General features: G+C 46.1%; 1 protein-coding gene across 4 annotated transcripts in view; it reads right to left on the reverse strand.

The window, feature by feature from the left end:
• Nucleotides 1-1,009, reverse strand: part of REPS2 (RALBP1 associated Eps domain containing 2) — a 104,349-nt gene extending 103,340 nt beyond the window's left edge. For all 4 annotated transcript variants that reach the window (XM_018561722.1, XM_018561721.1, XM_018561725.1 and 1 more), the window contains exon 1: nt 814-1,009. In XM_018561722.1, coding sequence (XP_018417224.1) covers nt 814-1,005 — 192 coding nt within the window. In that variant the 5' untranslated portion in view covers nt 1,006-1,009. The remainder of the gene's footprint in view (nt 1-813) is intronic.
• Nucleotides 1,010-12,519: the final 11,510 nt, after the last annotated feature.

The following is a 12,519-nucleotide window of genomic DNA, read 5'->3' on the forward strand; positions in this document are numbered from 1 at the left end:
ATATATTATAAAGGTTGAATAAAGTTTAAGAAAAAGAAGCAAGCACTGCAATGTGTTGTACACCATATCACGGCAGACGTACGACACATCACAACACACAAGCACGACACAAAACAGCAGAGGCACGCTATGCGCACCTTAACATGCAATGGCTGGCGTCAATGGGCCATAATATGAATGAGCCCTCAAACACAGATTTGTGAACTTTTAATTTATCGGCTTGTGTTTGAACTGCCATCTCCTCTACCATAAGGGCCCATTCACACCAGATGCATTGGAGTTATGCTGGGTGCATTTTCCAATGCACAGACAAGGCAATCGGTTTTCAATCAGTTGACAACGCACACAGCACGCAGTACTTTTTTTCAGTGCAGCATGGTGTGACACGGTGCAACCACAGCTCATCGCCCTGTGTCGGGAGAACTTAATCAATTGTCACTTGTGACATTTTAATAAAGTAGTAACAAGATGGAAGCATCAGCACTGTACCTGCCAGCGCACATTGAGCATGGCTTGCCAGTGTGAACGGACCCTGAGTCTTCCCAATGAAGTGGGCACAGTGCAGCACTCTTATCTGTCTGATTCCCTTTCCTCCATACCGTGGGTCTGTTGTTGCAGAGTAAGTAGGTTTTCTTATTCCATGTTGTCAGCAGTGTAAAGATGTGAAGCACCTCAGCTGACTGGTAAACCAAGGCACTAAGAAGAGGCCCAGCCAGTCTTGTCAGACAGGTTCATAGGACACATCAAGTCATAGCAAAGTGCATGCACACTACCCATGCCCCATCCTCAGCTGTCAATCATCAGACCACCCACCTGGTGTAAAGTTTCTGCAGGGAGCTGGGATGCTCTGAACAGATCGGCCACTTTACTGCTGCCGGCTGCTAGTCTCGGGGATCCTTCAACTTGGCACAAGGAAAACAGCTCGGAGTACCGCTTCTGTTCACTGTCACTGAGAACCACATACAGTCCTGCAGCCGCCTGCGCAGCACACGCTCCCGGCTCCATGGAGCAGGCGTGATGAATGGAAGCCGGGCTCCCCTTCACTTCGGACGATTGTCACTCTCCTCTTCCTCAACGAGAGGTGAGAGCTGAAAATAGGAGGTGTTACTGCAGCTGGTGAAACATCCTCTCTGCCTGCATTGCTGACAGCCCGCACTCCGCTCAATAGGATGACGGGAAAGCTCTCTGCTGCCCCCTACCGTTCACAGCTCAAATGGCACCACATGAAATCCTAGCTGTGTGTCTAATGACATAAGTAACCTCAGCACGCTCCGGTTATTGGTGGAACTACAAGTCCCATGGGGCTTTGCAAGACTCTGATAGCCACAAGCATGACTCCCAAAGGCAGAAGCATGGTGGGATGTGTAGTTTCACCACAGCTGGCGTGCCCAGGTTGCTTAAAGTGGAACTTTACCCCCTAAAAATCACATCAGCATACAGCTCTGCATGCAGATATGAAATCCTTCCTTTTTAGATTGTAAGCTCTCATGGGCAGGATCCTCCTAACCATCTTGTCTTGACTTGTATTGTGATTGTAATGTCCTCCTTATATCGCAAAGCGCTGCACAAACTGTTGGCGCTATATAAGTCCTGTATAAAAATGATCTTACATTCATTAGTTAAATAAACATATTTTTATTTTACTTAGTTTCTTTTTTACCACTTCCTGGTCCACTTGGGCACAAATGGTGTAATTGGGCCCAAGCATTGCACCCTGGGAAGGTTACATGAGCTGCTGCTGGGAAACTGCTGGGAAATCTCATCTGTAATCTCATGAGATCTCGGGGAAAGGCATTTTCCTCCCCTGAGATGATGTGAATGGTCACATGTCCTAGTCACATGTGCCACAGTTCCAGGAAGTAAAGGGAGACCTAGTAACCTCTCTAAATTAACATGGCCACTGTCAGAAGACTGGGGAGTAAAATAAGGTATGTAAAGAATACAAAACCTGCAATAATGTAGAAGTATCTGTGTGTAGATTGTCATTACTAAACATTTCTAAAGGTGTCTTTGTTGTTCCAGGCATAGGCAACAATGTGGTGAACCTACAAATCCAATCATGCCACTGCTTTTGCAAGTTACACCCGGGGATCTTGAGGAGACAGTGTGGCTTCCACATATTGTGTAAAAGGTTTTTGCAGGCTGTGGCTGCCAGTCTTCCAACGCCTAATGGGACTTGTAGTTCCACCACAGCTTGGGTGCTCAGGTTGTCACCTCTGTCCTAATTACAGATGTACGCAAACTCAGCACTCCAGCTGTGTTGGAACTACAAGTCCCATGAGGCATTTCAAGACTCTGACAGCCACAAGCATGACTCCCAGAAGAAGCATGCTGGGATTTGTAGTTTCACTACAGCTGGAGTGTCCCTGTTGCCTACCCCTGGCTTAATTACAGGCATAGGCAACCATGGTACTCCAGCTGTGATGACACTACAAATCTGATCATGCCTCTGTGCATAATGCCTATGATTGTCTATCATTGCCTTATGGGACTTGTAATTTCATTACAACTAGACTACCCAGGTTGCCTGACCTAATTACAGGCGTGGGCATCCCTGGCGCGCCACTACAAATCCTATTGTGCCTCTGGCTGTCAGAATCTTGCAATGACTTATGGGACTTGTTGTTCCACATCTGCAATGTCAAGGTTGCCTACCCCTGATAGAATGTAACACAATGTAACATGTGGCTACTTTACAACACACAGGGACTATGGGGAACAAAAGTAGCCACCCTCCAGAAGGAAGGACAGTGTCAGCACCAATTCAGAGATGATTTGAGGATCTACAGCTGAGTGATACAAAGGAGAAGATACATTTTTGTTAATAGTTAGGGTACTTGAATGTATATTTAAGATGAAACTCCTGAGTTTAGTGTCACTTTAATTTGTAACACATGTAGTTAGATTTGTTACTGTGCGCTCGGCTGGCATGCTATAAGCGCTGGAAGACTGTATGCAGAGAGACATGCTATATGCAGTATTCACACTGGTGAGAAATGCTGTGCTATGTAGTCTTATAATAAGGAAACTGGAAAACTCTCCATTCATTTGATGTGTCAGGGCAATGCACTCATTAACACCACCAGACTGCACTGAAAGCACCCATCTGCCATTGCCCTAACAGACTTTATTTCACCTTCACACTCATTATGTTAAAGCTCATTGAATCATGTAAATCTATTCAGGGTGCATGCAAATAATAATTATAAGGCAGCCCCAGGTTCTCTAATACAGCCTATCCCTGACCCGTATTCTGTAGAGAAGGACCACTCTATGTTAGAGCATTGGTCTGTCCAGCTCCTTCCAAAACTGCATGCAGTACTATGCACAAAGGCTAACGCTATTTACAGTGTAAATGAGTGATATGATTATGAACCTAGTTCACTGTTCTCTATTCACATTAATTTTACAGCTGAATTCCAGCTTTACCTTCAGTCTTGCACAGTTCTATAGGCTCCTCTCCTAGACTGAAATGACTTATTCTGATTCCCCTGCACACTGTGAGCTTCTCACAATGTGCATCACAAGCTGCAGCAAGTTATACAGAGCACAGCTCATATGCTGACTGGAGGACGTCCAGCATCATCTAGATGTCTCCTCAATAGCCCGACTGTCATTACCGCATCATATTTGTTGGAAATGCAACAGCATATATATGATTGTATTACTTGTGTAATTATGTCTTTTGAGCTGCAGATGGCGCCGTAGTGCAATGTTAGTCTATATGAATAGACAGGAAGTTCTCTCTGTATGCTGTATTCTGATATAACGTTCCGATAAGCAACTAAAACTTAATTCTGCATTCCTCAAGATCTCAGTGCTTCATTTAAACACAAAACCAACAATACTGTCATTACTGAGTATTTCATTCATTGGATTTTAGTTCTTTCAATCATGAAGGGTCATCATCGCATGTGGGCACTACCAAGGGCAGTCTGCATAGGAACACCCACTCCTCCGCAATGACACCCACTTATAAAGGCATTTTTACATTTGCATAACTCTTCTCAAAAGTCAGCCCACTGCTTTCATCAGGTCTGAGGGATCTTGAGAGTAGTAGTGAGGCAGTGATATTTTCAGAAAGCACCCCGCCAACCCCTGCCACCAGCCATTATCTACCTGCATTGCATTGAGAAGTGCAGAGACTCAGTGATGATGTCAGTGAATCTAAATGAAGGTACGTAATGAAAACAGAAAGATGCTGTTTAAATATTTCATTATCATGAGGATGAGGAGGAAAATGGAGAAACCAAGTGAAGAAAATCTTAAGCAGATTAGACTTCTCATGGTTCCTGTGATTCTCATGGGCCACTGCCTAGGGTAGCAGGATATGAGTTTGCACTAAGCCTCACAATTTCCAAACTGTGATCGTTTTTCCCCTAGTGTCCCTCTTTTGCAATTCTGTGGCTGAACTTTGCAAATCATCTATAGTGGAAGTTTGTGCAGGAAAACCATTTTTTTTTTGTGTCTGTATAGTAAAACGTAGCTGTAAATATGTGGAGCAGTCAGCAAGCAATACCACATTCCAGTTATAGGTTTTACAGAAATAATGACATAATACAAGGGGTGGTGCTTGTACAAAGGGACAGCTAGGTGTGCCTAGGTGTGTCAGGTGTGTCTAAATACAGCCCTGTTTATAGGGGCCGTCATGTGGAAGCAAGGATCATTTGTACTTTATTTGTAATTCACCGGTCTTGTTATTTCAGATTTGGTTAAGTCAGGTATACACGCTTCTATTGTCTTTCTTCAAGCTGACGGATGAACAAAGAAAATAAAACAGATTCCTCCATCAAAGCTTATGAGCCTTGATTGAGGAACCTCCTTCTGCTTCCTTTGTATTCTGACAGAAGCTGCAGGCCGCTGTCAGGATACTTGAACACAGCTGGCAGCTCATTGGCTGCATAAAGTGTTATAAGTTTACACTTATCAATAGTTACATTTCAATCCAATTTGGTCTGATTTTTTTGCACATATGAAACAAAAATCTTTTTTCATACACACACATTGGGTGCATAGTGACCTTAAAGCTCAAATGAAACTTTAGTTTAAATTAAAGAAATATATATAAGCTGCAACAAAACAAAAAGGTATTCCACGTCTAAGGGGTCATTCACACTAGCTACACAGTAAAATGAGGTGTTTTACCATGCAGATAGTGTGTGCTAGGTGGCAGTGGTTAACCACGATGCTGTGTGTTGTCACAATGCAAGGCACTGTTTACCTTTTTTAACTTTATTTGGAGTGTACAACTTAAGTGCATTGACCTCCATTGGCATCCAATGCGCTGGGGAAGAATGCAGTAAGTCCGCATATTACTACAGCCCACTGCACATCAGACCCGTGTTGTGGTGTGAACAGGGCACATAGAAAACATTTGTTTTCTATGTGTCCTAGCCATACTGACTAGTGTTGGTCCAGTGCGGAAAAATTATAGTCACAGGTGTATTTGTGAACGGGCTCTTGCAGTTTGTTTTCTTTAAAAAATGAGCCACAGAGTTAAAAAAAAGCCTGTCCCCTGCCAGCAGCTGCAGATTGGAACCCTTGCTCCATGTGGGGAAGCAGTGGTCTATTCGCAGAGGTCAGATACGCCCCCTGCTGAGTCAAAGCCAGAGCTCTCCAATCAGCAGGTAGGCTGATATATTCTGATTGGAGAGCTATATGTCTGACTCAGTATGGTCATGCTGGACCTCCACAATTAAACCATTAGAAACCATTAGTGAGTCCCTTGCTCACCACAGAGTGCAAGGGACCCACTCTGCAGCTGCTGGCATGTTAAAGGCTTTTCTACTCAGGCTGTGCTGCTTTCAAAAGACAACAACAGACATTAAATACCTCTTGTTTTGATGCACCTGGAATATAATTAGCAGATCTGGTTTTTAAAACTGAACTCTAGCTAAGTATTACAATAACTATTTTGTCCGGTCCATGCATTTGCCACACGTATCACATCTGCCCTCCAACAATCTCACCGCTGCAGTTCTCCGGCCAGTTACCCGCTGTATTGGACCCGCAGATGCAGGCTAAAATACTGCATGCTCACCATAAATGTATGAAGTCCAAAAACATTCAAACTCCACAGGTATCAGCAAACAAGTCCAGTCTTTATTGTAATCCAAACACGGGTATACAGCAAAACAAGCTCCCCAGACCCAGCAGAATACCCTCTCACGTGTCTCACCAATGTGGTTCAATACTACCTTTAGCCTCAGCAGATCTGGAATTCTTTTTCAGATAGTTCTCTGCAAACAGCTCCCAGATGGTTCCCTCAAATTATAGGCCACAAAACCCCTCTACATATGCCTAACTCTATATGCTTTCTTTTGGCATAGACAGAAATTCACTAGAACCCAGGCTTATTACCCTTCCACCAGTATCTCTCCAGCTTGTCATAGACCACACATTAGTAAAAGATAGGTTTTCTGTGAACCACCAATGGCTCTCCCATGCAAACATCAGATCACCCATCTCTCGCTACCTCCATGGGTTTCCCTGGGGAGCAACATCCCATTCCCAATTTGAATGCCACCACATCTGGTTGACAAATTTCTTATATGGTATGTAAGGAGTAATTCATGTCCACGCAACTATAGCCAAATTTCAAACTTTATTTACTAAACATTACTCTGTGAAGAATTAAGATTAGCAATTTTTTATTTCAAAGTTCAAGTCTTATATCATAATCATCAAAATTCCACCGGAAGACTTTTTGGTAGGCCACTTGCTCCTCACCTTAACTCTACAGAAGCATACTTGATGACCCTAGTGGGAGCACAGCCAACAGTGCCATACTTCCCATGGTTGGGGGAACCCATAAACCAAGTACATCCACATGCCACCTTCGTATCCACCAATTACTCAAAAGAGACCAAGGACACAACCTTCAGGTCTCTAGGGTACTATGCAACACCATGCACGCTAACATTCTCTCTTCTGGAGAAATCCACCAACCACAGAGACTGCCTGTAACGATCGCGGCTTGCGTTCCACAGGGGGACCACAGCCGCAATCAGGAAGTAGAATCGCCGATGCATTCCAGCGTGAAACGCATCGGGGCCGCCCTGCATCACCAGCACCTCCCCTTTCCATTCCATATAAAAGGCAGGAAGCCGGGTCAGTATGGCGTTCTATTATTCTTCTATGAACGCCATCTGACAGCCTGCTCCCTGCTTTTTGGACCGAGAACCCCAGAGCCTGGACCTTCCTATTTTGAACCTGCTAAACAGCAAGTATACCGTCTCTGTGACTGAAACAGAGAGACTACTGCAGCTCGCCAGAGATCTGCAGTATTTATACTGGCTTGCAAGGATTTCCTATTCTTGCAGTGGATTGGACTCTCACTCCCTCTAGGGGTGAAACATATGAACTGCGATCACTATAGTTTTCCTATGAAAGTGTAACCAGTGTATGATAGGAATACTCTGAGAACTTAGAGTGCTGAAAATTCAACTCTGCTGACTTATGATTTATGCTATTTAACCGTTGTACCTTAAATTGCCATTATTTGAACTGTGAATACCCCTTGTTCACCGCGGCACATGATGGTAGGGTTCCAAACTCTCCGCTTATGACTTGAGAGTGACGCCTGGAACCCGACCCTGACGCCGTACCCTCCGCCACAACCATACCTGCTTATAGCCTCCGCAGCTGTGATTCTTAATATTGCCACGGCATTGCACTGCCACATAGGGAAAACTTTAAGGCATTACTTTAAAGCCTGTCTCCAAATGTCTAAAAGTCCAAAGCTTTAATTATTTATATTTATTGTGATGAGGGAGAGGGCAGCACAAACTGGTGTTAATAGTTTTTATCACAACTTGTGCAAAATGACAAGTTGTATGACCCATTAACATCCCCGTAAGATTGTGCTACAAAAAACCCACAACTTCCTGAGATCAAAAAAAATAAATCAAAAATACTGAGCTAAAGAATGATGAGAGTTAACAGAGGCACTTAAATTATAAATGAGTCATAAATATTGATCCTAGTATATACTGTACTAAAATAAAAGATAGTTATTTATATGTGAATTGTGGCATAAAAATTAGTCGTTTTTCCTATCATTTTTGAAATGTTGCATTTATTAGACAACAAGTCTCCACCTTTTCTTATTAAAGGAGAACTATGGGGTTAGGGCTTTTCCCCATATTCCTTCTAAGGGTAACGGGAGGGCACAAACTAGCATCCTCCCGTCACCCGAAGCTCAGTATACTGCGATCCAGCCTGCTGCGTGATTGACTGTTGGCTCTGCCTATCTAGAAGCAGAGCCAGCTGTACCCGCCCCCTCCCCCATCTGTTCCGCCAGTCAGCGCTGGAGGATTAGACAGGGGAGGGGAAGATCCAGTTCCTCCCCTGTCACGGCTCTCTGCCGGCACAGGATCGGGAAGTAAGCGAGCGCCGGTATGTGTTCGCTCACTTCCCGATCTACTGAGCCGACCTGTGACAGTTTCATTGTCACAGGTCGGCTCAGATTTTGAGGCTGAGTGAAAATCACTCACCTCATAATTTTCCTTTAATTATTAAAGAGATTGCAAATATTTGTCAGAGTTTGATAGTTTCTTTTTCATACAAGATTAATTGAAGGTCTGGAAACTTTTGATATTGGAGGAAAGCACAGCCAACTGATGGTTCATGATTTTCCGTAGGCTAAAGAAATTGCTCCACTTAAAACATGGTTTATTGTAACAAACTAGGGATCCACCGATATATATTGGCCGCCAAAACATATAGGCCGAAAATTGCACTTTTGGCATAATGCTGAAGGTGCCATTTTCTGGCCAATACAGCGGTGCATCCGTTCTTTCTCTCCCCCCTGCTGGGCGCTGCTCTGTGTCCCAGTGGGGAGAAGAGAAACTGTCACATGTGGCCAAGCGCTGCGCGAGGAGAGTGCTATGAGCGGCCGACGTCTCTCCTCCCACACCGCTCAGCCCCTGTCACAGATCGGGAGATTGGTGTGTGGGCAGAGACAGCCAGTGCTGTCACAGGAGGCTGAGCTCCGGTCGCTCAGCCTCCTGTGACAGCTGTCAGGAAGCAGAGCGAGTACAAACACTCAGCGATCAGTGACCGTTGAGTGTTTGTAAATAATTTAGGACATAATATGTTTACTATATCCTCAATTATGAATGAAAGGCAAGTGATCTACATCACCTCCTTTTCATTCATAATTGTAGTTATAATAAACACACTCTGTTCTCATGTTATGAATGAACAGGAACACTCAATATAGTATACTCTGTGTCCTCAATCTCATTTTCTATTTTAAAAGGGAAATATCAGGGGTCTGTTTAGACCCCTAATATTTCCCCCAAAGCCCCTAAAAGTAAAGTAAAAAATAAAAATATTTAATAAAAAAATGAATACAAATTACAAAATTAAAAAGTGTATCAAAAGTAAATTAAAAAAAAAAATTGAAATAGTTAAAATGAGAAACATTTTTGGTTTCGGCCTGACATTTTTTTAATTTCGGTTTAGTTTTGGTTTTGAAATCTTCATTTCGGTGCACCTCTATAACAAACCTTTTCCCATATCCATGCTAAAACAGGGGATTGTAAGGGATAATGTGTAAAAAAAAGTTTTTGTGAACATTATATGAATTGACCTTAATAAAATACCATGCCGTCATCATAAATAATCCATTTTATTCACCTTCCTTTAAAGAATAATTATCACTACAATTTAAAAATATTTTTTTAAGCTCCGAGGTGCTATTGTTAGCAAATAAAAGCAAATGACATTGTTATTTCTGTGCTGTGCTGGGTGTAGCTTCATCCCAAACAGATTATAGGCATTCCTATGGGGGAGTTACTGCCAACCCTTGCTCCTTCCCCTTTGTGTGCTGTGTGTTTCATATTCAGAGTAATGTGCCTACGATCAAGTATTCCAGTACGATAGGAATCCCCTGGATTACATGATTACATGCACATTACTCAGTATCTGTGAACAGGTAATACACATGCAAAAATTACAGTACATAAGTACATACTGTAAGTACAGTGCAGACTCACTGACCTCACCATTTTCTCCTGCGCTCACTCCTCTGCTCCATCTCCGGGCCAGCAGGCCCCACCCTCATCTCTAATGTCACTCCCCTCTGACTTTTCCAGCGACCGCAGGGGAATGAGCAGCACTGTAAGGAACAACAAGTCCTATCGCTGCTCAATCACCTTTTTCAATACAGGTAGACACAGTGTGTAGAAGCACACAGGGTGCATACACAGGAGCACTTTTCCTGACAGGCTTCCCTCCCCCTGCCTGGCGAATGACAGTTTCATCTCCAGAGCACCCCTGCTGCCAAGACTAGTTCTCACACTCACACTTTCTCATCTGGTGAGATGTGCGGCGTCTCAGGTGGGCTGTGTGGGGCCTCAGGTGGGCTCTGCAGGGTCTGTGGTGGGCTCTGCAGGGTCTATGGTGGGCTCTGCAGCTGTGAGCGGTGGAGTGATCTGTTCTTCTGCTCTGACGTCAGAACTAGAAGGAGCAGGGGGGGCGTGTCCTGCTGATGGCGGAGTAGGTCGCAAGGCTTGAGAGCTCCGTTGTACACCCGACATTCCTACAATATACCAGCATTTATACCACCCCAAACACTACGGCCAAATAATGTCTCAACGCAGGAAGGATGGCGGAACTCCATCGCAGCGGGGCACCCCATCTTTACAGCGGTATTTCACTTCAACCCGGACCAGAACCCGCAACCGAGGACAATCCAATATGGCGCCAGAAGCTGGCCCGCCACCCTCACCACGAGACACGGACCGATCGCTCTCTCCGGGCACCAGTGACCGCCGCCAGGGCTCCAGATCGCCGAGGTTGTATGAATCGGACTCTACGGATGGGGACCATTACCATTCCTGTAACCCTCCGTCAGATGTCCCGCGTGAGTTCCGAGCCCTCTTACAATATTTACCCACCAAGGAGGACTTTGCGGCCTTAGTCACGAGGGTGGAAGAGGCACTCCAGCGGGACCTCCGTAAAGTGCGCCAAGAGGTACAATCGATCTGCGCGGAGGTCACCGCGGTCTCGGAGTCGTGCGCGGCAATAGATGCCCGGGTTCTACGTCTAGAGCAGGCCCAACAGGAACCCCTACGCCAGATGGCAACCCTCCAACTGCAAATAGAGGATTTGGAGGACCGTAACCGCCGCCAAAATATTCGTATCCGGGGCCTCCCGGAGGCGACTCTACCGACGGACCTTCTCTCCTCGGTCCAGGCCATCTTTAGTTTGCTGCTGCCTGACTTAGCACCGGACTCCATCCTGATAGACAGAGTACATCGGGCGGCTGGTCTTCCGTCAATGGATCTTTCCCGCCCAAGAGATGTCCTATGTCGCCTCCATCGATACACAGTGAAGGAAGACGTTTTGCACCAGGCCTGGCTGAAACGCCCTGTATAGTTCGATGGGGCGCCCCTGCAGATCCTCCCGGACATCTCTCGGAACACCCTTCGTCGCCGTGCCCTCATGCGCCCACTCCTGGAGCAGATCAGACGGGCAGGAGCTATCTACCGGTGGGGTTACCCCATCCGACTACATGTCCGAAAAGGCAGCTCCACGTTCCTGGTCCGTACCCGGGCTGACGTTCCTGCGGTTTGTGAGTTCCTTGGAATACCCGCTAAGCACCTCCCGGACTGGCTGGACCTCTTCCAGGAGGACCAGGCCACAGCACTAAAGCCTTGCAGACCCAGACGGAACCGCCGCTCCACTTCCCGAGAGACCCCCGCACGCCCAGCCGATGAAGGGATGGAAGCAGCGGAAACCTGAAAAGGGTGAGACTGTTCCGTACCTTTTCACACCGTCCACCCCAGACCCCATCTGAAACGTAGACATGATCCTGCACCTCACTTGAACCCCTGAAGGTTGACCCGCAGTGAGTTACCCACTTTGACATGGCCCGATCGCTACCCTCTTGAGGCCATATGGGTTCCTGCCCCTATTCTACCCGATGCCAGCTTACCCTGGACTACCGAAGGGATGTATGGCACCCACAGGGTCAGTGTTCTGATCTCCCATGCGGTGCCGTGGCAGCTCATGGGTGTGTCCGCAGGGGTGGAGGGACGTCTACTCATGGTGAAGGGGATGGTGGGTCCACAATGTGTCACTCTGGTGAATCCCCTGGGTCCCCTGGAGCTGTCCATATGGGCCCCTGGATGGGGGTTCCGGGGGGTCTTTGGGGGGGGTCATCTCGCTCACGACAGGCTCCATACGGCGCAGGGATCCATGCACCGGATACCCGATTGCAGCTGCTTCCGCCATCACGACGATTTAAATTGGGCACTAAACGCAAGAAACAGAGACTTGAACAGCAGAACTCGCTCCTGACACAGATCCACACCTTGGAGACCCTACATAAGCGACGCCAAGACCCATCCCACATTCCTACTTCCGGTCACTACAGGCCGCGATCACAAATTTCGTATGGGCAGGTAAGACTCCCAGACTTAACCTGGCGATCCTCTGATGCCCCAAACGAGCTGGAGGCCTGGCTTTGCCTGACCTCTACTACATGGCAACCCACTTAACGCGGGTGGT

The sequence above is a fragment of the Nanorana parkeri genome, unplaced genomic scaffold, assembly GCF_000935625.1.
Source record: "Nanorana parkeri isolate BGI_ZX_2015 unplaced genomic scaffold, ASM93562v1 scaffold539, whole genome shotgun sequence".
NCBI lineage: Eukaryota > Metazoa > Chordata > Amphibia > Anura > Dicroglossidae > Nanorana > Nanorana parkeri.